Source organism: Protopterus annectens, chromosome 13.part0, assembly GCF_019279795.1.
Source record: "Protopterus annectens isolate FY-2018-M chromosome 13.part0, PAN1.0, whole genome shotgun sequence".
NCBI lineage: Eukaryota > Metazoa > Chordata > Ceratodontiformes > Protopteridae > Protopterus > Protopterus annectens.
The window spans coordinates 974335170-974360348 of record NC_056747.1 but is presented as its reverse complement, the minus strand read 5'-3'; the positions used below and the strand labels follow the sequence as shown (position 1 = coordinate 974360348).

At 45.7% G+C, this 25179-nt stretch overlaps 1 protein-coding gene across 1 annotated transcript in view; it reads right to left on the bottom strand.

Annotated features, from left to right (window-relative positions):
* ACLY (ATP citrate lyase) overlaps positions 1 to 25179 on the bottom strand; it is a gene marked incomplete at its 5' end in the record, with an annotated part of 1378630 nt that overhangs the window by 618661 nt on the left and 734790 nt on the right. Inside the window, 1 exon segment of the mRNA XM_044054761.1 lies at positions 4204 to 4372. Within this exon segment, the coding sequence (XP_043910696.1) occupies positions 4204 to 4372 (169 nt within the window).

Sequence of the window (25179 nt, the reverse complement as noted above, 5' to 3'; positions counted from 1 at the left end):
CCCAGTCATGGAACTCTCCAAGCTGTCAGCTTTAAGGTTTGCAGCTTCGGATGAACAGTCTTGTAGTTGTGCTGAGTCAGGAGCTGAGGCCATTGAGGCAAGGGCCACGGTTTGGTGTGAGTAATGCTCAGTAGCAGTGGGTACCAGTGTTGCCTTGGCCAGTCTGGAGCTATCAAGATTCCTCTTGGTTGTTCTGCCTTGATCTTCAGTAACACCTTGGTGATTAAAGGTAGGGGAGGGAATGCATAAATTGTTAGGGCATTCCAACTGAAGGAAAGAGCATCCATTTTCCAAGCTAGAGGATGGTAAATCCTTGTGCAAAACCTTTTCAGATGATGATTGAGAGCAGTTGCAAAGAGGTCTATGTCTGGTCTTCCCCATGCAGTTGTTATTTGTGAGAAAATGCGTGGGTGCAGCATCCGTTCGTGTGGATCCAAGAAATTTCTGCTCAGCCTGTCTGCCAGAACATTGTCCTTGCCCGGAACAAACTGGGATTGCAAGTAGATGTTCAGTTTCAGGGACTTTTCCCAAAGAGTCATTGTTAGTCTGCAGAGGGGGTAGGAATGAGTGCCCCCTTGTTTGTTTATGTACCACATGACAGTGGTGTTGTCTGTCCTTATTAGCAGATGGCCTTGCTGAAGAGATTTTCCAAAGGCTTCTATTGCATGTATCACTGCCAACATCTCTTTTTGATTTATGTGCTGATGCCTTTCCATGGTAGTCCATTGCCCTTGAATGCATCTGCCGTCCATGTGCACCCCCCATCCATGGTCTGAGGCGTCTGTTGTAATAGTTTGACTTGTTGGAGCTTTGTTGAAAGGCATGCCTTCGTTTAAGTGATTTGTTTGAGCCCACCATAAAAATTCCCTTTGCAGGCATGGTATGAGAGGAATTATGTGTTCTAGGTTGTGGCTGTGTTGAGACCACAAGCTTTTGAGGTACCATTGTAGCTTTCTCATGTGTAGTCTTGCCAGAGGGATTAGAAGAATGCAAGATGCCATGAACCCCAGGGCCTGCAGGGTCTTCCTTGCGGTCAGGTGGGTTAGTTTTGCTAGGCTTTTGAAGTAGTCTGTCAAATGCTCTTGTTTCTCCTCTGTGAGAAAGGCCATTTGTAGCTGTGTGTTCAGCTTTTCTCCTAGAAAAATAATCTCTTGGGATGGCAGTAGTCTTGATTTTTGAATGTTGACTGTGTATCCCAAAGCCTGTAGCAACTGAATGACATAATCCAAGTGTTTTGTCAAGGTTTGTTTGCTGTCTGCTTGTATGAGGCAGTTGTCCACTTAAGGGTATATTTGAATCCCTTGGAGTCTGCAGTGTGCCACTACTGATGCCAGGCATTTCGTGAATACTCTGGGCGCAGTAGATAAGCCAAACGGCAATGCTGAGAATTGATAAAGCTCTGTTCCTGCAAGAAATCTGAGGTATCTTCTGCAACTGTGTCTGATAGGGACATGCAGGTATGCCTCCTTGAGGTCCAGAGTAACCAGCCAAGACCCCTTGCCCAACATGAGAAGAAGTTGCTGTAACGTCATGAATTTTGGCACCATGAGAAAAGTATTTAGTACGGACAAGTCCAAAATAGGCCTCCATTGCTTTTCTTTTCTTGGAACAAGGAACAGTCTTGAGTAAAATCCCTTGCCTTGTTCCTGAGGAGTAACCTTCTCTATTGCTTTTATTTGTAACAGCTTTGAGACTTCTCTGAGTGCCTCTGCCCTTTGATTTTGTGGCAGGTTTGGCATGCCTTGTCCTGTTGGTAAAGTATGGAAGTGGAACTTGTAACCTCTGTCTATTATGTCCAGAATCCAATTGTCCTTTGTTATAATGTGCCAGTTTTTTTGAGAATAGAGATAATTTTCCGCCTAAAGGTGCTTCTCTTTGAGCCTTGGTAGGCGGTGTGATAGGTAAGTCATTGTGATTGTCCCTGTGGTGCAGGTGAACTACCCGTGCCACTTCTTTGATTTTGAGGTTGCCACTGGCGGCCCCTGTAGGAGCCTCGGTATTGCCCTCTACCTCGTGCATGCCTGTTCTTTCCCCTTTGAAACTTGTCTGAGTCTGGAAAGGACCAATTCTTTGAAGGCCAATTCCTGCTGAATCTGGGTGGCTGAACCTGGAGGAAATCTTTTACTGTCTGTACTGATTTTGCCTTCTCCTCAATAGACTTCAACACATCCTGAGCATTAGCACCAAAAAGCTTCTGTTTATCCAGAGGTGCGTCCAGGAGCTTTACTTTAACATGATCCGGCAGTGGCTGCTCTTTCAACCAAGCATGTCTACGGATAACGGCCCCTGTCATAGCTGCCCTACATGAAGCCTCCAATGCATCATAACCACACTGAAGAAAATGGTTGCTAACCTGCTGAGAATTATGAACCAAATCCTGCAATGCCTTTCTATCTATAGGCTCAGGAGAGACTAGCTTTTTCTGCAAATCATCCAGTAAATAATCCTGGTACTTAAACATATGAAAAAGGCAGTTAAGTGACCTCATGGCAAGGGTGGTAGAGGTATAAACTTTTTTACCCCATCTCTCCAGGGACCTTGCTTCCCTGTCAGCTGGTAGTGGATTTTTGGCCAAGGTAGAAGCCACTCCTTTGGGGCCCTGTGAAATAGTTTCTAGATCCACAGATTGGGCCTTAAAGAAATGCTTGTGAGTGTCAGGGACCCTGTAATATCTGTCTGGCTTGACAGGCGCTGGAGGGAGAGAATCAGGGGAAGCACTGGAGTCTGAGAATACATCATCCAGGACATCCAAAACTGGAGGGATAGCCAAAGGCCTGTGCTGGGGTAACTTGAGGAAGGTACGGAGCCTTTTCCTAGAATCAGAGAATTCCTGACCCTGCCACTTAAAATGTTCCCTCATGGAGTGGAGGACTTCACCGAAAGAAAAATCCTCCGGAGGAGAGGCAGAGGGAATTGATTCCTCAGCATCAGAGTCTTCATAGGCTTGGAAGGATTCTTCTTGGCTATCTGAATGCTCTGAAACCCCAGAGGCTTCATCTGAAGAGAGGTTGTCGGCCTGCTCCGTTCTATGCCTTTTTTCTGCAGGTGGCTGAGAACCTCTGTCTGGATGGGGCTGAGATCCCTTGATAAGAGAGATTAGATCTGCAGCAAGAGACATTATCTGTCTATCAGAAGAAGGGGCCTGTGAGGTAGGCTTAGGATGGGCCTTGGCCTGGCTGGCAGCCTTAGCACGTGCAAAGGCCTTGATGGACATGGATACAGGAGGCCTAGCTGCCCCACGTGCAGGGGTAACCTTGTCAACAGGAATGGTGTAGGGTAGATCGAGAACTTCGGTTTCTGGAGGAAAATCAACAATCGGCACCGGTGTAGTCTCCGAGACCGAAGAGCGTGTTAATGCGGTGTCGTCGGCCTGGAGCGGTTGAATAATCGCTTCCGAAGGGACCGAAGCACTCGCGGAGGGCTTAGGAGTAGTATCGGTGGAAGACGCAGGTCGAGGGTGTCGGTCCCGGTCCTTACGTTTTCTGGTAGTTTGTGCTGTCGGTTGTTCCGACGGCATGATGTAAGCGTAGGATTCGCCAAAAAAGTTTTCGGCAAATTCTGCCCGGCGCCTGAGAGTGCGCTTATTAAAGCAAGCACAGGCCGAGACGTCGTGGTCTGGGCCCAGGCAAGGGAGGCAGTAAGAATGGAAGTCCTTATGAGGTATTTGTTTACCACAAGACAAACAATTATTAACTTTCTCAATTTGTTCTGACATCGGCCGAGGCAAGAAAAAATGTTCCCCAACGGGGTACTTAGCTTTTTAGATGACTTCGGTAACTGAAAACACAGGAGCTGACCGACCGGCACTTGCGAACTGCTTCTGCTTCGGGCACCGCGCAGCAAGAAAGACTGAAGAAGATGGCGTCGGCTGATGCCTTTATACCCCAGCCGCTCTGACGTCGGGGAGGAGGCGACATCAGCCGACGCCGGACCCAGACTTTGGAATCCGGCCGACCGAAGGGCTGCTTGAGGCTGGACAACCCATATGTCAGGACTGCAGTTGCATTCTTGAAGGACATCTGTTACTGTGTAGCACAGCTTTTTGTATAATACAAATCTAAGTGTTTTAAATTAAAATTAAAAACTGTGCAAGTATTAGACACACATCACACAAACAATACATAACATTCAGTACTACTATCAACAGCACTAGAATTACACCATGTAAACGGATGACCCAGGATAAGCAGCAACTGATTTTACCTGTGGAAACTGCATTGTTTCAATGGTACTATCATATGCAGATCTCAGAGAGGCAAAACTTATCAGAACATCCACCTCCGGATGCTTCTTCATAGCATCAGCCATATTTTTAAATACAGGGATAAGAATTTCCTTGTGCCCCCAGTAGAACTTTTGTTTGTGGTCTCCCCTGCAAACAGAAACAAGTAAATCAATTAAGATTTAATCTTCCAAGCATCCTCCATCCAAATCAAAACAACTGCATGTCCCCAACACTTGAATAAGCATTCAAAAGTAAAGTAAGTCTAAGACTATAAGATACAATGAAAGACTTTTTTTTTCAGAACCTTTAGCTTATGACAATAAAAAATGCCAGTGAGAATGGAAAAGTTATAGGTATCAGTTTACAATAGCAGCTAATTTTCTGGTGGTGTGAAAATGGTGCTTTTATCTTATAAGCTAATTGAATACAGAAACTCTTGCTAGTACAGGTTAAGAGGTCACTTCTGCTACAGAACTTAATCTACAAACTGTTCTGTTTTGCCAGATGCAGAACCCTTTTACCTGCATGAATACACATTAATGCATAAATGTACTTTGGGTGTCCGATCAACACTGCTGCATACAAATACTATGGCTTAAATGTTGTGCTATAATATTAATACGATAGCTAAATGATTCAACTATTTAAGCCAAATGAAAACGAACTACAGTCTGTTTAATTTTTTATAATTTATGCCTATTTTATGTCATGTTTAAATTTTTGTATAATGTTATTGTTTGTTGCTATAGTTTTCCTGCTTGTTCTCTGTTGTAAAAGGAGTTCTGTCCATTCAAACAAACCCTGACAGCTGTAATTCAAGCACAGCACATTACTCCACCTGCAGTACAAGTTCAGTACGGCACCTTTTACTTCAGCATGAAGTAGACAACTACACTGAGATTCCATTCAAAACTGAAGCCCAATAATACATAGGTATGGTGGCAGAAACTGCCTGTGTTATAAGTAGTCTATAACAGGCATGTGATAGGTGAAAACATCTTTTGCCTTGCTGTGCCATACTGCAAAAGACTGATTGCATTTTTGAGACAGAATGCTCAACAAAAGCAAAAAAGTACAGTTGTGTACACTTACCATAATGTAGATGTTAGAGTGTATTCGCTGTTGCAGCCATCACACTTGGGTTGCCAGACCTTCCTCCAAACCAGTGGGCAGAGGCTCAAAAGCAAGTACTTTCCCTTCTAAATATCAGGGCTATTCAACCTGTTCCAGTAGAACAAAGTGGCTCACGGTTTCTACTCCAGACTGTTCCTGATGCCCAGAAAAGAGAGCTCTTGGAGCCCTATCCTGGATCTATCAATTCTCAACACCTTTCTGGTGGTCCCAAAATTCAAAATGCTTACACTGCAACAGCTTCTTCCTATGCTAGCCAAGGATGCCTGGTTAGTCACCCTAGACTTAAAAGAAGCTTATCTGCACATCCCCATAAGGGAGTCTTGCAGGAAATATCTATGTTTCAGGGCAGACTCTATGCACTATCAGTTTTCTGCACTTCCCTTTGGCTCATCGACTGCGCCCAGAGTATTCACAAAGTGCCTAGCTCCAGCCATTGCATACTGCAGGCAGAGGAATATTCAAATTTACCCATACTTGGACGATTGCCTGATTCAGGCAGACAGTCAGGAATTGCTACTTCAGCACCTGGCATTTGTAAAAAGACTCCTAACTTAACTGGGGTACACCATCAACGAAAAGAAATCACAAATGGTGCCCAGTCAAAAAATTGTATTCCTGGGAGCAAGCTTGAACACAACTTCCTAGATGGCATTCCTCACTCCAGAAAAGCAGGTCTATCTGACAAACTACTTCAAACTAATGGCTACCTGCAAGGAAAATACTGCAAGCCCTAGGGTTCATGGCCTCATGCATTCTGCTAATTCCATATGCAAGACTGCATATGAGGAAACTTCAATGGTACTTAAAATATTTCCTGCAAGACTCCCTTATGGGGATGTGCAGATAAGCTTCTTTTAAGTCTAGGGTGAAAAAGATAGCAGCGAGGCCAACCCCATGCATGGAAGATTTGCTTTGCAACTGAAGGATTGAGAGACCACTCGTACGGGGTGAGAATCACCCGACTCAGTTTGTCCGCCAAAATGTTGGACCGACCCGGAATGTGCGTTGTTATCAGAAAGTCGTTGGTGGATATCGCCCATTCCCACACTCTCATAGCTTCTCGGCAGAGGGGATAAGACCTGGTTCCCCCTGTTTGTTTATGTACCAGACTACCGCTATGTTGTCTGTCTGGATTGCCACAGTCCCTAGAGGAAGAAGGTCGTGGAGAGCTTGCAACCCCAAAAGCACCGCCCTCATCTCTAGGACATTGATATGCAAAGCGGTCTCTATGGGGGTCTACGTGCCTTGGACGGTTCTGCCCGAACAATGCCCCCCCCCCACCTGAGGCGAGAAGCATCCGTGGTCAACGTGGCTTGGGGGAATTACAAAAGGTCTCCCTTCCTACAGCTCCCGCGAGCGAAGCCACCAAAGGAGGGAGTCCCTGTAAACTATGCTCAGTGAAATCGGGGTGTTCAGCGGGTGAAGCACTAACGACCACTAAACCTGAAGAGTCCACTGTAAGATCCTCATCTGGAGGCATGCATGAAGAGAGAGCTCGATGGCAGCTGCCATCGACCCCAGTGCCCTCAGGGCTAACTCCGCCGCAGGAGCTGTGCTTCGAAGTAGGGGTAAGACCTGATGCAATAGGCTGTTCAGTTTGTCCAGAGTTAGTAGGGCTCGACAAATGCGCATGTTCAACTTGGCTCCTATAAACTCCAAGACCTGTACTGGCTGAAGGGAGGACTTTTGAAGGTTGACTGATATGCCCAACTTCTGGGTGAGAATTAGAGTGTAATCCCTTGCAACGCCGAGTTGATGCCTGCTGGGGGTGACGAGGAGCCAGTCGTCCAGGTATGGAAAGACCTGAATTCCCTGGAGTCTCAGGTGGGCTGTGACTACTGCCATGACCTTGGTGAACACCCTGGGGGCTGAGGTGAGGCCAAACAGGAGAACCCTGAATTGATAATGACAGTCTCCTAGCCGGAAGCGGAAAAACCTCCTGGATCGTCGGTCCATCAGAATGTGGTAGTATGCATCCTGGAGGTCTATGGAGCACATGCAGTCGTTCTCCAGAAGAAGGGGGAGAATAGCCTGAAGAGTGACCATCCGGAACTTTTCCTTGGGGACGAACAGGTTCAAACCGGAGAGATCTAGAATCGGTCTTAAGTCCCCCATCTTCTTTAGCTCTAAAAAGAACCTGGAGTAGTAGCCCGATCCGGACTGGTCTGGGGGGACGGGCTGGATGGCTCTTTTTTCTAGCAGCTTTGACATTTCTAAGGCTGCGTCCTCCCTTTGATTGGGTGGGACATCGGGGAGGCGCCTGACTTTGGGGGGTAGGTGAATGAAAGGAATGGAGTAACCTCTGGATATGATTCGGAGCACCCATCGATCTGTCGTGATGGACTTTGACAGATGCTCCGATAAACGCCCCCCGACTGCCTTCAGAGAGTGACAGCCGGGTAAGCCCTCAGGGCTGTTGCGCGGGCCTATCAGAGAAAGGTTCCCTAGACCCGAAGTTACGTGGCTCCCCTCTGCCTCTGGGCCGGCGTCCGCCTTGTCCTCCTCTGCATCTAGAGGACGAGGGGTCCAAAGCCGGGTGGGACTGCTGAGACTTGTGGAACCACAACTTCTTTTGTCCCCTCCGATTCCTAGAAAAGGATCATTGGGGATTCGAGAAGCGGACCCCCACGGCAGACAGCGTCTTCCCATCCTTCTCGCTTTGGACCAGCGTCTCGCGTACGGTCTTGCCAAAAAGTGAAGATCCGTCAAAGGCCGCATTCGCGAAGGACGCCTTGAAGGGATCTGCGAAATCGCAAAGGCGGAGCCAGGCGTGATGCAGGACGACGACCCCGGCCCCGCTCGCCCCAGCGGCTCCCTCAGTAGCATGAGACAGTAACCACATGGACGTGTTAGAGATGGACTTTAGAGTGGCCATACGAGTCGCAAATGTGCTCTTATCCGCGACCATCATGGACTCTGGGGGGGGGGGGGCTGCAGCATATTCCTTAATTAGGTCTCACTATAGCCCGATAATGTGTGCCACATAGTTCAGTGCCCTTATAGAGAAGGTTGCTGAAGCAAACATCCGCTTCCCAATGCGGTCCAACGCTCGAGATTCCTTATCCGGAGGATGGACCACGGAACTCTCCTGTGTGAGTTCCTTCTTCGTGGCAGCCACCACCAGCATGGTATCAACAGGGGATCCCTTAGCCCAGGACTGCCTATCTGCAGGGGGGGGGCTAAGAACTTTGTCAAGACATCTGGGGATTGGCTCCATGGTGTCGGGTTCTTTCCACGCCCTGGTGGTAATTAAGTCCACCAGGGGGTCAGCCGGGACACACACACACACACACACCCAGGAGGTAGATGGGCCCACCTCAAACGCCTCCAAGAACACCGATTCATCCGAGGAAGGTTTTTGGTCAGACCACCCCCCTCTAATACGCAACATTTCCATGATGTCTCCAAAGGAGACATCTTCGGGGGGTGATCTTGGGGAACCTTCCCCTTCATCCAAATCTGTGTCTGTGGTGATGGACTCAGGGGAGTCCAGGTGCCTCCTTTTACACTGCCATTTGCGAGGCACCTCCTCGGTGGGGCTGTCCAAGGAGGGCTCGCCCACGGGGTCCTGTTCCTCCAAGGGAACTAACTGGAGGGTTTGAGCAGGCTGTCCCATAGGATGGATGATGGAGGATAAGACCCACATGCATAGGGGGAGCGGGAGGATCCGGGGCCCGGACCGGGGATCTGAAGACCTCGACAGAACCCTCTCCACTACCTCAAAGCCTGAAGGAGATCTACTTTCCCCAGGCTCCGAAAGTAGTCTCCTAGGCTCTGAAGCAGGGATCGGAGTTGGAGCCGAAGCAGTCAGATCCGAGAGAGAGGTGTGCTCCGACCTACACTGCGCCGGAGATACACCAATCCCTACGGATCCGATGCTCGGCCCTTGGCCCCGAGAGCTAGGATCAGACACGCTCGAAGGCAAGGTTGGCGTCGAAGATACCGGAGCTATCGGCGCCGACGAAACCCCGGCTCCGAAAGGGCCCGGATCCAATGACTCCAAAACCCTAAACCGGGTCGGAGAAGGAGTGGTCAGACCAAAGAGAGGGGCTCTGCTCCCCCCCATGAGGGGGGGGCAAGAGCACCCCCATCTGCATTTGGGTCTGCAGGAATCGACGCATCATCCGATCCATGTCCGCGTCGGTAAGGCTCCTGGTTGACCTAGAAGTCGTCGAGGCGGGCCGGGAGGGCCACCTCGACGACCTCGAAGAAGACCGGTACTCCTCCTCCGACGAGATGCGAGGCGAACGGAGCCGAGAGGGGGAGGATCCAGGGACCTTCAAGGGAGAGCTGGTAACTTTTGAAGGGGGGGGGCTGAGGGGTGAGCCTCAGCCCGCCTTTTGTGAGACCTGGGCTTATCTTTCTCCTTGTGCCTCTTTTCCTTAGAGAAAGCAGCACGAGAGACCCCGAACTCTGCATAGCAGGGGGAGTTTGAGTCCCAGGCAGAGCGAGGGGAACTGAAGGCGCCGGGGCTACGATAGTAGCCTGAGCCTTTGAAGGGGAGGAAGAAGAAGCAGAATCCTGGGGAAGTAGGCCCGCCAGGATCAGCTTGTTCTTCCTGTCCCTAACTGCCCAAGGATTAAAGGCTGCACAGATTTGGCAAGCCGTTGATAAATGGGCCACCCCCAGCCACAAGACACACTGAGTGTGGCCATCAGCTGGAGAAAGCTTATGGCCACACTCAGTGCACTTGGAAAAAATGGCTTTGGGCCCTTCCGCCATTACACAAAGCACACACACACCCAAACACTAAGGGGGAGGGGAAGAAAAATGCTAACGACCACGAGAAAACTACAGAAGGGGGCTAACACTATTTCTAAAGGGAAATTAACACTAACAAGCTTAAATTTAACTTAACAAAATTTTCTCAAGGAGAAAAAGCTGAAACGACCTCACCAAGCTTAAGGAGCTATTCACAAAAAGCTGTCTTCAGCCGCGGCAAACTCGATCTGGGGTAATACAGTAGGCAGCAGGGGGATTATGGGTAAGGGGAGGAGCTAGGAGCTCGGATCTTTTAGCTTGTGAAGCTGCCGGCTCAGATCCGAGGTCGGATCCGATACCCACAGGTTGCAGAACAAATGAAGTAACTACTTCAGATTCATTGTTTCCAAACTGTGTGAATGTTGACTCCATAAACTTTTTAGGTACCACTGAAGTTTCCTCATATGCAGTCTTGCATATGGAATTAGTAGGATGCAGAATGCCATGAAGCCCAGAGCCTGCAGAATTTGTCTTGCAGAAGACTGGGTCTTTGTTGCCATCAGTTTGAACTAAGTAGTCAGTTGCCTTTGCTTGTCTGGCATGAAGTAAACCATCTGGGCGTTTGTATCTAAGCTTTCGCCCAGGAATGTTATCTTTTGAGAGGGTACCAGTTGTGATTTATTTTCGTTTATTGTGTACTCTAGGCATGTTAGAAGCCTTCTCACAAATGCCAGGTGTCGAAGAAGAGCGTCTTTGTTCTCTACTTGAATGAGACAGTCGTCCAAGTAAGGATATATTTGTATACTTCTTTGTTTGCAAAATGCAATTACTGGTGCCAAGCACTTTGTAAAGACCCTGGGTGCAGTAGATAAGCCAAAGGGCAGTGCAGAGAATTGGTAATGCATTAAGCCAGCCTTGAATCTGAGGTATCTTCTGCACGATTGTCTTATTGGGACATGCAAGTATGCCTCTTTTAGGTCTAAAGTCACCAGCCAAGCATTCTTGCCCAGCATGGGCAGAAGCTGCTGCAAAGTCAGCATTTTGAATTTTGGAATGTCCAGGTATGTGTTCAAAATCGATAAATTCAGTATTGGCCGCCAGGCCTTGTCCTTTCTGGGTACCAAGAACAGTCCTGAGTAAAAACCTTGTCCTTTTTCCTGTTCTGGTACTGCCTGAATGGCCCCCATATCCATGAGGGACATGACCTGTTTCTGTGCCTCTGCCCATTGATTTTTTGGCAGATCTGGCCAACCATTTGCCATTGGCAGTGTGTGGAAATGGAATCTATATCCCTGTGATACGATGTTTAGTACCCACTTGTCCTGGGTTATTAACTGCCAGTTTAGAGCAAAAAGTGCTAATTTTCCCCCTATGGGTGCTGCCAAACGATAAATGCTTGGTGCAGGCAGAGGGAAGTCACTGGGATTGCTTTCTGTAGGTTTGCCCTTTATCTCCTCCAGATTTGGAGGTGGAAGCGCCCCATTGCTTTGACCTGTATGAATCTTGCGCCTGGTACCTGGAGCCCTTAGGGCGCCTGAATTTGCCCCTTTGAGCTCTGACACAGGAAAGGACCAATTTTTTTGTAGGCCAGTGTCTAACTGAATCTTGATGGTTGCACTTGTAAGAAGTCTTTAACAGTTTGCATAGACTTAGCTTTGTCTTCCATTTTCTTTAGAACCTCTTCTGCCGTAATACCAAACAGAAAATCTTGCTGTAAAGGTGCAGCTAGCAATTTAGCTTTAACATGATCAGGTAAATTTTTGTTCCTTTAACCAGGCATGCCTCCTAATCACAGATCCAGTAACTGTGGCCCTGCAGGAGGGCTCTAAAGAATCAAAACCACATTGCAAAGTATGCTTTCCAACTTGCTCAGCTGCATGCAATAATTGCTGCAATTCTTTATTTTCTGCACATTCTGAAATCAACATCATTTTCTGTTTCAGCCATCCCATAACATGTTGTTTGTACTTAATCATATGAAATTGACAAAGGCCCTGATTGCCAAGGTTGCAGATGTATAAACATTTTTTTCCCCATCTGTCTAGTGCTCCTGAATCTGTCAGAGGGTGTAGATTTTGCTGTTGAGGCCTTAACTCCCTTTGGACCCTGTGAAATAGTTTCAGGATCAGCAGCAGGGTTTCTAAATAAAAATTTATGTGAGTCAGGTACCCTGTAGTATCTGTCAGGCTTAGCGGGAGCCAGAGGTAAGGAGTCAGGGGTCAAGCTTGACTCTGAAAACACATCATCCACAATGTCTAAAACAGGGGGGGGGGGGTGGCTAAAGGTTTGTGCTGAGGGAGAAGGAAATCTCTGAGCCTCTTTTTTGATTCTGAGAAATCTTGACTCTCCCAGTGAAAATGCTCCCTCAAAGTATGTAAGTTTTCTCCAAATTAATAATCCTCAGGAGGGGATGCAGCAGGAATAGACTCCTCAGCATCAGAATCCTCATAGGTAGGTATAGACAATTCCTGATCAGAAGAGGAATCAGAAGAAATAGAAACCTGATCTGAACATTCATAATCAGTGTCTTGCCTAGGCCGCTTATCTGGAGGGGGATGGGAACCCCTGATCAAGGTAATAAGGTCTTCAGCCATTTTGATCATCTGTTTTTTAGGCATAGAGGCCTGTGCATGTGGCTCATGCGTCTTTTTTTAGTTTTAGAAGTTGCTTTTGTCTTTGGTTTTGCAGCCGTCATCGGTTTGATATACAAATGATAAGGTCTGAATACACCCTCAGAAGCCGGTGCCTGTTCAGCGGCTCTGGACCCATCCGAGGGAGATACATCCATCGGTCCCAATACCTTGTGTATCTTGCAGCATGCCTGAGAAGCTTCGTTGTCGGTATTGGATCTCGACTGCCTTTCTCTGTCCTTTTCCTTGCGTTTTTTATGTACTCTGGTAGTCGGATTGCTATCTGACGATATTTCTGGGTAGTTAAATCTGTTTACAAAGTACTCTGATGCAAAAATATACCGACGCTTAATAGTGCGTTGGTTAAATCTAGCACAAAATCGACAACCAGGCACATTGTGATCAGGGCCTAGGCAAGGAATACAGTATAAATGGAAATCCTTATGAGGTATTTGCTTCCCACAAGTAATACAATTATTAACTTTTTCTGACAACGGTAAAAAGCAAGAAAAAAGTTTCCCCAACGGGGTACTTAGCTTTAGTGAAGACTTCGGTTCTGAAACTCAAACTTAATTTTTCAGTAGTCAGGTGACAGGCACTTGCGAAAATGCTTCTGCTTTGGGCACCACGCAGCAAGAAAGACTGAAGAAAATGGCATCGGATGCATGTTTTATACCCCTGACGACCTAACGTCATGGAAGAGAAGACAGCAACCAACGCAGGACCCAAGACTTTGGAATTCAGGCCTACTGAGGGCAACCTGCCAGCAGATCACCCAAATGTAATGACTGCAACAGTGAAACACGAAGAACATCTAACTGTAACCTTCTCCTTATCCAGCCTGGTAAGAGGGACATCAGTGTTTCTCACAATGGGGTCTCCTATAACCAGCACATTGGGTCGTGGAGTGTTTTGCCTTAGGGGTTAGTAGATGAGACACAATGAGTTGTGGCTTTACTTGTTGTAATGGGAATTGTCTTGTTTGTGTACATGTGGAGCTTCTAAGGACTATACCCAAGAGACCTTTGAGGTTTGAGCAAGTTATATGAGAACATCTCTGCAAATGTGGGTCTATGTGCGTGGCCTTCTGCAGGTGTGATGGGTGATGTGCGAGTTGTTGATGACCTGTTTGCTGCTTTTTGTGTCTGTATGTGACAGTCTAGCTTCTGGTGTCAACATGTAACTACATCTCTCACATACTGTATTTGTCTGATTTTCTCTGTTTGAGAATTAAGTGATTGTCAGTACACATAAGGCAATTGTTACATTGCCTCAGGATGCCCATGTCCCCCAAATTGGATAGAGAGACAGCAGAAAACTGCCCATCCATGACTGCAAATCCTAATGTGTACATGATAGGATAGGAGTGGAGGGTGTTTGTAACTGGATGAGCGAAGGGTGCTTATTTGGTATAATCTGCAGCTAACTTACGCAGTGATGCTGCCCAGCTCCAAATAAGAGGATCTCTGAGTAGTACTCCTGGGTGCTATAATTAGATAACTAGCACAGTAAACTTACAGGGCACTGGCACAGCAAGAAGCTCTATGCAAATGTGCTGAATTTAGACAGGCACTAGAAATACACAAAACTGAGATCTCTGGCCGATAAAACAACTACACTTGCAGCTCTTTTGTGCGCTTCCCAACTCAGTCCAGATAAACAACTATTGTCGGAAGATGAATAATCACAGTCTTCCTAATGTAAAAGCACAGTAAAAGTGCCTGGAGGGAAATGCTACCACAAACAAACTTAAAAGTGACAGACACAGCAGTGTACTTTAAACAGCTTATAAAAGTGTGATTATTCAATAAAAATAGTTCTCCTTGTGGAAAGCAGCCAAGAGCCAATCCACGGATAAAGGCACTAAAAACAAGGTAAGCTAATTAATAAGTCCTCCAGCCGATAAAACAATTACATGCAGGAATACCTAGTGCGTTTCCCCAACCTATACAAACCAGGCTACAACCCACTGCCACTAGATGGAAAATCTTCTGTCCCTCTGGATATAAAAACACTGAAAAGAGCATGCTAGAGTATAAAAATAAAGTTTATGTACTCACCATAACATTCCATCCATGTTGTCCATTTTCATTCTTGCTCAACTGTTGAGTTTGGATCCGATCCTCCGATCTGACTTGGCTTTTACCTCAGCTTGAGGTCATCAAAAAAGCTTGCAAGCTTCTGCCTTACCCATAATGCACCAACCCCTTGTTTGCTGTTTGACAAAGTAGGAAGTATTAATACAGAATTCTTAACAGAAGAAGCTATATCTGGAGCTCAACATGAAAGACAGCGGTGTCCTTATAAACACTCGTTCATCCAAAAATCAACTGTGAAAAATGTTGGAGGTTGGTAGGTGGGAAGTTGAGGAAAAATTAAAATGGACAACACTGACAGAACATTATGGCGAGTACATAACTTCTTTATCTGATGTTGCCAATTTTCAATCTATCCTCAACGGCTGGGACAAAGTACCAACTACCTAAATTCCTGGGTGGACTCTAAGGAAGGATATTCCTAAGCACAGTTGAGCCAAAGGCTGCTCTTTACCTTGAGACCAGATCCAGTTGGTAATGAGCAATAAAGGTATGAGGACTGCCCAAAGTTGCAGCTGCAAGTGTCATCCATGGAAGCCCTAGAGATGAAAACTGACGTTGCCATGGAACTAGCTGAATGGGCTCTTAAAGGTCTTGGTAAGGATGATCCCAATTTATTGTAAACAGATGACCTGCAGTCCTTCAGCCATCTGGCTAAGGTTACCCTTGCAACTAGTTTTCCCAATTTAGCCTCTGCAAAGGCCACAAATTGACCTGTCTTTCTAACTTCTTTTGTTCTATGCAAGTAAAAATGTAATTGTCTGTGACCATCCAACAAATGCAAAACATATTTATCTTCGTTTGTAAATTTAGGAAAGAAAAGTGGCAAATTAATGGACTGATTAATACTGGATTCTGACACCACCTTAGGAAGGAAAGAAGCATTGCTATGTAGTGTGACTCTATCCTTATGAAAGATTAAGTAGGGAGGTTTAGAGGACAATGCTTGAAGTTCTGAAATTCTTCTAGCAGAGGTAATGGCTACTAGGAAAGTTTTCCAGGACAGGAACTTAAGATTGCATTTAGCTGCTCTTTCAAAGGGAGAATGAATTAAGGCCTGTAGCACCAAATTCAAATCACATGGAGGAGTAGGATCTTTACATGGGGGACTAAGAAGGAGTGTGCCTCTCAAAAATGCTACATAAAGTTTAGAAGAGGCCACAGAAGAATTTTCAAATCCAATATGAAAATTAGAAATTGCTGTTAACTGAACTTTAATTGTCGAGGGTCTAGCTCCCTCATTAAAAATCTTTGCCAAAAATTCAATTATACTATGTACAAGAGCTAAGAAAGGTTCAATGTGTTTTTTGTTGTGCCCTGCAAACGAAGCTTTTCCATTTACTTGTATAAACTTTTCTTGTAGAAGGCTTATGAGAAGATAAAAGGATATAACAATACCATAAATGTAGATGTTCGAGTGTATTCACTGTTGCAGTCATTACACTTGGGTTATCCTGCTGGCAGGCTACCCGCAGTCTGCCTGAATTCCAAAGTCCTGGTCCGGCGTCAGTTGCTGTCGCCTCTTCCCTGACGTCAGTGCACCAGGGGTATAAAAGATGCAGCCAACAACATTTTCTTCAGTTTTTCTTGCCCCAGATGTCAGGTGCCCCCAAAAGGGTAGGTTAAAAAACATTGCTTATAAAAGCATGCACTAAAATAAACAATATTTTCATCTACAAGCAAATACACCACATTGGTTGTATAGGATAGAGAAGTACAGATAAGTCTTAGCAAATAAAGGGGGATGGTGGGTGGGTAACCTGGACTGCAACAGTGAATACACTCGAACATCTACATTTATGGTAGGTACACAACTGTACTATGTTCATCGTGTTTCACTGTTGCAGTCATTACACTTGGGTTGAATCCCAAAGCTGAGGTTGGGCGGCTGGGCCTAAATAGAATTAGGAGTGGCTATAAGGCCCTGCAAAAATGCAGTGGCAAAGCCTGCTCTGGATTTAGAGTAAAGAGGTAAGTGGTAGTGCTTAGTAAAAAAAAAGTGTGCACTGAAGTCCAAGTTGCAGCCTCCAAAATATCCTTGGTTGGTACTCCTCTGAGGAAGGCTCCTGAGGTGGCTGCTGCCCTGGTAGAATGTGGTCTAATGCCCTTAGGCACTAATTTGCCATGTTGTGAATAACAGAAACGAATGCGGTGTCCTCTCCATTTTGAAATAGTCTGCTTTGAGATGGCCTTTCCCTGTGATCCTAAAAGTTGCTCAGTCTTTCTGAAAGCTTTAGTTTTGTCCAAGTAGAAGCGTAGCTGTCTGTGTATGTCCAAAGAATGCAGAAGTCTCTCCCCTTTATTCTGCGGGTTTGGGTAAAAAGTAGGCAAATGAATGGTTTGGTTAAGAGCCACACTGGACACTACCTTAGGCATAAATGTTGGGTTTATCCTTAGAGAAACCCTGTCCGGATGGAAGATAATAAAAGGTTCCACAGCTATTAATGCCTGTAACTCTGAGACTCTTCTTGCTGAAGTTACTGCTAGGAGCACAGCTGTTTGCCATGATAAGAATTTTATCTCAGCTGTATTGGCTGGCTCAAAAGGAGGTAGTGTGAGTTTTTCCAAGACAAAATTGAGGTCCCATGCACGTACTGGTGCTCGCCTTGGAGGTCTTATGTTTTTGGCCCACCTGAGGAACTGCCTAAGCAATGGATATGAAAAAATAGGTGGGTCTGTATTGTAATGACCTGAAATGGCAGAGGCATGGATCTTAATTGATGAGAAGGATAGGCCTTTGTCCAGCATCTCAGTTAGATATTGCAAAATCTGAGGAATATTTGGAACAAGCGTGTTAATTCCTTGTGCCTGGTTCCAAGCACAGAATCTCTTCCATTTTTCTGCATAAGATTTTCTGGTGCTGGGCCTCCTGATCTCCAAAATGACATCCATAACCGCTTTAGAGAGAGGTGTATTCCAAATGGTTACACTATCCGCCATGCAGCTAGATTTAGAGTTCTGAGTTGGCTGTGCAGAATCTGATTGTTTTGTTTGCTCAGTAAATGAGGAATTTGAGGCAATGTCCAGGCCGGGCCTTGGGGCAAGCTCCTTAGGATTGGGTACCAGTGTTGGTGTGGCCAATCCGGGGCAATCAGTATAATTTGCGGCTTCTCTTGTCTGACCTTTAGGAGTACCTTGGGGTGGAGAGGCGGTGGAGGAAAGGCATATACTTTAAGGTTGTCCCAGCTGAATGTTGTTCCAGCTGAATGACAAAGCATCCACTTTCCATGCTTGTTAGTGAAAAGTCCTTGTCCAGAATCTCTGAAGTTGGCAGGGGGGAGGCAAAAAGATCTATGTCTGGGCATCCCATTTCCTTGTTATCATGCTGAAGATTTGTGGATCTAGTTTCCACTCGTGAGGATCCATGAGGTTTCTGCTTAGTTCGTCTGCCAGAGCATTTGTTTTTCCTGGCAGGAATTGTGCTTGCAGGTGTACTTGGTAGGTCAATGCTGTGTTCCACAAAATCATGGCTTGTCTGCAGAGGGGGTAGGAATGTGTGCCCCCCTGCTTGTTTATGTACCACATGACTGTGGTGTTGTCTGTCTATCAGCAGCTGTCCTGGATGAAGTAGGTCCTTGAAGGCTGTCAGGGCATTCTGTACAGCTAGCATCTCTTTTTGATTGATGTGTAGATGCCTTTGGCTTGGGGGCCATGTGCCCTGAATACATTTTCCTGCCATGTGGGCCCCCCCAGGCATAATCTGATGCATCTGTTGTTAGTGTTTGGCTGGCTGTGGTTAAAGTGAATGGCTGTCCCTTGTTCTGGTGACAGGCCTGTACCCACCATCGAAACTCCTGCTGCAGGCAGGGAATGAGTGAAATTAATGATTCCAGGCTGTGGCAATGTTGAGTCCAAACACTTTTTAGGTACCATTGTAGTTTCCTCACATGCAGTCTTGCATATGGAATTAGCAGAATGCAGGAAGCCATGTAGCCCAGAGTCTGCAGAATTTTTCTTGCAGATAACTGGGTCTTTGTTGCCATGCTTTCGAAGTAAGAAGTCAGTTGCCTTTGTCTGGCGTGAGATAAGCCATCTGGGCTGCTGTATTTAAGCTTGCACCCAGGAATATTATCTCTTGAGAGGGTACTAGTTTTGATTTCTTTTCGTTTACTGTGTACCCTAGGCAAACTAATAATCTTTTTACAAATGCCATATGCTTTATAGAATGTCTTTGGTCTATGCTTGAATAAGGCAGTCGTCCACGTGGGGATATATCTGAATTCCTCTTTGTCTGCAAAATGCAATTACTGGTGCCAGGCATTTTGTGAAGACACTGGGTGCAGTAGATAAGCCAAAGGGCAGTGCAGAGATTTGGTAGTGCATTGAGCCAGCTATGAATCTAAGGTATCTTCTGCAAGATTGTCTGATTGGGACATGCAGGTATGCCTCTGAGGTCCAAAGTTACAAGCCAAGCCTTCTTGCCCAGCATGGGCAGAAGCTGCTGCAGAGTCAACATTTTGAATTTCGGAACATCCAGAAAAGTATTTAGAATAGACAGGTCTAGAATTGGTCTCCATGCTTTGCCCTTTCTTGGTACTAAGAAAAGTCTTGAGTAAAATCCTTGTCCCTGCTCTTGTTGTGGTACTGGCTGAATAGCCCTCATGTCCATGAGAGATGAAACTTGGTTTTGTGCCTCTGCCCACTGATTGTGTAGCAGGTCTGGCATACCTTTTGCCTTTGGGAGGGTGTGAAAGTGGAACCTGTAGCCCTGACAGACTATATTTAAGACCCATTTGTCCTGGGTGATCATGTGCCAATTTTGTGAAAAAAGTGCTAGTTTCTCCCCTAAGGGTGCTGCCAAAAGATAAATGCTTTGCATTGGCAGAGGGAAGTCATTGGGACTGTTTCTTATATGACTGTGACTTGTCTTCTCCGCTTTTAGAGGTCGAAGCACCCCATTGTTTGGGCCTGTATGAGCCCTGGGGCTGTTGTCTGCCTCTAGGGCATCTGTATCGGCCTTTTTGTGGCCCGACACAGGAAAGGACCAATTCTTAGAAGGCCAGTTAATGCTACATCTGGGTGGCTGTACCTGTAAGAAATCCTACACTGTCTGCATAGATTTAGCTTTATCCTCCATTTTCTTCAACACCTTTTCTGCCTTGCCACCAAACAAAGTATCATGCTGTAATGGAGCATCCAATAATTTTGCTTTAACATGATCAGGCAGAGTCTGTTCCTTTAACCAAGCATGCCCTCTAATGACAGAACCTGTTACAGCGGCCCTGCAAGAGGCCCTCCAGTGAATCATAACCAAATTGCAAAGTATGTTTTCCCACTTGTTCAGCTGTATGCAATAAACCCTGCAATTCCTTGTTCTCAGAACATTCAGAATTTGTCAACATTTTCTGTTTTAACAGCGACATTAAGTATTGCTGATATTTAAGCATATGAAACTGACAATTTAAAGCCCTCACAGCCAAGGTAGCAGAAGTGTAAACTTTTTTCCCCCATCTGTCCAGTGCCCTAGAATCTCTATCTGAGCGGACAGGGTTTTTTGCAGTAGCAGCCTTGACCCCTTTGGGAACCTGAGAAATAATTTCTGGGTCAGCAGCAGGCTTTTTATATATAAATTTATGAGAATCTGGAACCCTGTAGTATCTGTCTGGCTTAACAGGTGCAGGAGATAAAATACATCATCTACAATGTCTAGAACAGGGGGAGTAGCAAGAGGTCTGTGCTGAGGTAGTAAAATAAAGTCTCTGAGCCTTTTCTTAGAATCTGAATAATCTTGGCACTCCCAGTGGAAATGCTCCCTCATGGCATGCAGGGTTTCCCCAAATGAGTAATCCTCAGGAGAAGAAGCTGAAGGAATAGATTCTTCAGCATCAGAATCCTCATTGGGAGGAATAGAGTATCCCTGTTCTGAAGGGGAGTCAGAGGAAATGGAAACCTGATCAGAAGAATCATATTCAGTGTCTTGCCTAGGCTTCTTATCAGGAGGGGGATGGGAACCCCTGATCAAAGTAATTAGGTCTTCGGCCATTTTGAGCATCTGTTTCTTAGGCATGGAAGTCTGTCCTGGAGAATGCTGTACTTGTTTCCTTGTCTTTAAAACTGTTTTAGTCTTTGTCTTGGATGCTGAAGTTGGCTTGATATAAAGCTGTGTAGGTCTGAAAACACCCTCAGAAGCCGATGCCTGCTCAGCGGCTCCGGACCCATTTGAGGGATTAGTTTCAGAAGGCCCAATACCTTGAGTATCCAGAGGCCTAGTTGTCTCCACGTGGGAGTCGGAAGCAGCCTGTGGCTCTGAGGTAGTGGGTGTCAGGGGCTGCGAAAGCGCCTCACTGAGAACTGGCGAACTGGCGAATGACCTAGAAGAGGCTTCGTTGTCGGTTTTGGACCTCGGATACATGCCCTTTTCTTTTTCGCTGCGCTTTTTATGAAGTCCTGTCGTCGGCTGTCGTACCGACGCTTAATAGTGCGTTGGTTAAATCTAGCACAAAACCGACAACTAGCAATGTTGTGGTCAGGGCCTAGGCAAGGTATACAGTAAAAATGAAAATCCTTATGAGGTATTTGCTTCCCACAAGAAATACAATTGTTAACTTTTTCTGACATCGGTCTGGAGCAAGAAGAAAGTTTCCCCAACGGGGTAACTTAGCTTTATAGAAGCCTTCGTATCTGAAGTTCAATTTCGAAAATCTCAGGAGTCGGCCGACCGGCACTTGCGAACTGCTTTTGCTTCGGGTACCGCGCAGCAAGAAAGACTGAAGAAAATGGTGTCAGCTGCATCTTTAATACCCCTGGCACACTGACTTCAGGGAAGAGGCGACAGCAACTGACGCCGGACCAGGACTTTGGAATTCAGGCCGACTGTGGGTAGCCTGCCAGCAGGATAACCCAAGTGTAATGACTGCAAAAGTGAAACATGATGAACATCAGGTGAAGAGAGCATTGGCTGAAAGGCTATTAATGGAATTGGAGAAAAGTACAGTTTTGTACCTACCATAAATGTAGATGTCCGATAGGTATGCATCTGCAGTCATAACATATGGGTTGTCCTGCCTCAGGCAGCCCTTCGGTCGGCCGGATTCCAAAGTCTGGGTCTGGCCTCGGCTGATGTCGCACTTTCCCAGACATCAGAGCTTCTGGGGTATAAAGGCATCAGCCGACGCCATTTTCCTCAGTGTTTCTTGCCCCAGATGCCAGGTGCCCTCTAGGAAGGCTAAATTTGGATAAATGCTGAAAAGTTCCAAACAGTATATATATATATATATATATATATATATATATATATATATATATATATATATACAAACAAACAAATACACCATAATAGATTCCCCCAGCTAGCTTAAGGGGTAAGCACCCTAGGAATACCACAGAGGAAGGAGGGTGGGTAATCCTGACTGCAGATGCATACCTATCGGACATCTACATTTATGGTAGGTACAAAACTGTACTATGTCCTTCAAGGATGCATCTGCAGTCATAACATATGGGTAGAATACCACAGCCAAACTGGGGGAGGAGGTACTAAGAGAAGGATGGTGTAGTTAAGATCCCCTGCAGTACTGCAGTTGCAAACCCTGCTCGGGGTCTGGAGTATAAAGGTAGATTGTAATGCTTGGCAAATGTATGCACGGAGCTCCAAGTAGCAGCTTCTAAAATGTCCTTGGTAGCCACCCCTCGTAGGAAAGCTGTAGTGGTGGCTGTGGCCCTTGTGGAATGAGGCCTGATATTTTCAGGAGCTGTCTTTCCATGAAAGGAGTAGCAAAAGCGAATGCAATTTCCTATCCATTCTGAAATTGTCTGTTTGGAAATTGCTCTTCCTTGCACCCCAGTTGCATATGCTACAAAAAGTTGGTCAGTTTTTCTGTTGGTTTTAGTTCTGTCCAGATAGTAGCGCAGTTGTCTGTGTATATCCAAGGTGTGCAAAAGTTTTTCTCCTTTGTTCTGTGGGTTAAAGAAGAATGTAGGCAAATGAATAGCTTGGTTCAAGGATACCCTGCATACCACCTTTGGCATGAAAGTAGGATTGGTTCTCAGTGATACTAACCTGGTGGAAAATAAGAAAAGGCTGCACTGCCATTAATGCCTGTAACACGGATACTCTTCTTGCTGAAGTGATTGCCAGAAGAAAAGCAGTTTTCCAAGATAAAAACTGTAGGTCTGCTGATGCTGCTGGTTCAAAAGGAGGTAATGTCAATTTTTCCAGCACAAAATTGAGATCCCATGCAGGTAGAGGGGGTCACCTTGGAGGTTTAACATTTTTGATCCCTCTCAAACATTGTCTGATAAGAGGGTGAGAGAAGATAGGTGGATCCATATTGTATTCTGCTGAAATTGCTGAAGCATGAATCTTAATGGAAGAATAAGACAGGCCATTGTGGAACAATTCTGCTAAGTATTCTAGGATGTGTGCTAGGTTTGCCACTGTGACATCTGTGCCCTTTGATGTGCTCCAAATGAGAAATCTCTTCCATTTGGCTGAGTATGTCTTCCTTGTGGAAGGTCTGCGAGCCTCCAGGATAATGTCCTTCACCCTCTGAGATAAAAAGTACAGTTTTGTACCTACCATAAATGTAGATGTTCAAAGATCCACATTGCTGCAGTCCTTACTTATGGGTAGTCCGCTGTCCTCGGTCGGCCCAAATACCAAAGTATTAGGCTGACGTCGGTCATGGCGCCTAGATCTGACATCAGAGCGTCAGGGTATAAAGGCGCATGACCGACGTCATATCCTCAGTCTTTTCTTGCCCCAGATGTCAGAAGGCCAAACCAGAAAGGCCACAGCCAAAAACAGAATATCTCCCAAAAACATGCCCAACAACAACCATCACCTAAAGCATAGCACCAAGTCTAACTACAGTGGGGAAGGAGGGAGGGTAAATTGGACTGCAGCAATGTGGATCTTCGAACATCTACATTTATGGTAGGTACAAAACTGTACTATGTTCTTCATCTCACATTGCTGCAGTCCTTACTTATGGGTAGAATCCCAAAGCAACGGGAAAGGGAGGATGGTAAAAATCATAAAGCATTAGGGGCCGCTAAAATGCCCTGTAAAATTGCAGTGGCAAATCCAGCCCTAGACTTAGAATAAAGAGGAAGGTGGTAATGCTTAGAAAAGGTATGCACTGAACTCCAAGTAGCTGCCTCCAAAATGTCTTTTGTAGCTACCCCCCTTAGAAAGGCCGTAGAAGTGGCAGTAGCCCTAGTGCAATGCGGCCTGATTCCAGCAGGAATCTCCTTACCATGATGGGAATAACAGAAAGAAATACAAAACCCAATTCATTTAGAAATAGTTTGTTTTGAAACAGGTTTACCCTGTGAACCCAAAGCAAAAGAAACAAACAATTGCTGAGACTGTCCGAACTCCTTGGTTCTGCTCAAATAATAACGCAACTGCCTGTGAATATCCAAAGTATGCAAAATTTTCTCCCCTTTATTTTGGGGGTTTGCATAAAAAGTAGGCAAATGAATAGTTTGATTTAAGGCCACACTAGAAACCACCTTAGGCATAAAGGAAGGATTAGTACGCAAAGATACCCTATCCTTATGAAAAATCAGGAAAGGCTCCACTGCCATGAGGGCCTGTAATTCAGAAACCCTTCTTGCAGATGTAATGGCTAACAAAAAAGCAGTTTTCCATGACAAATACTTTAACTCGGCAGTAGCTGCAGGCTCAAAAGGTTGTAGAGTAAGTTTTTCCAACACAAAATTGAGATCCCAAGCAGGAGTAGGAGCTCTACGTGGGGGTCTTATATTCTTTGCCCCTCTAAGAAATTGCTTAAACCAAGGATGAGAGAATAAAGGAGGGTCACAATCATAGTGAGCAGAAATGGCTGCAGCATGGACCTTTATTGAGGAGAAAGACAAACCCTTGTCCAATAACTCAGTAAGATATTGAAGAGCAACACTTAAATCAGGTTTGGAGACATCAAAGTCCTTTCCTTTGCTCCAAATAAAAATCTCCTCCATTTATCAGCGTAAACTTTCCTGGTACTAGGCCTCCTGGCCTCCAAAATAACATTCAAAACTTGTTGTGGAAGCTGAGACCCTCCAGAGTCTAAAACAGAATATGCCAGGCTGTTAGATGTAGAGACTGAATCTTGACATTGAGGAAGTGACTGTCCTCTTGTGACAAAAGGTGCGGAATCAAAGGCAGAGGCCATGGAGGTTCTCGTACTAAGCTCCTCAGTAGTGGGTACCAGTGTTGTTGAGGCCAATCCGGTGCTATCAAAATCATGGTTGGCTTGTCTTGTCTGGCCTTCAAGAGTACCTTGGGAAGAAGAGGCAGAGGTGGAAAGGCATATACATGCAGATTGTTCCAACTGAATGATAGAGCGTCCACCTTCCAAGCTGTGTGATGAAACATTTTGTGCAAAACTTTGGCAACTGGTAATTTAGTGGAGAAGCGAACAGATCTATGTCTGGAGTTCCCCATAAC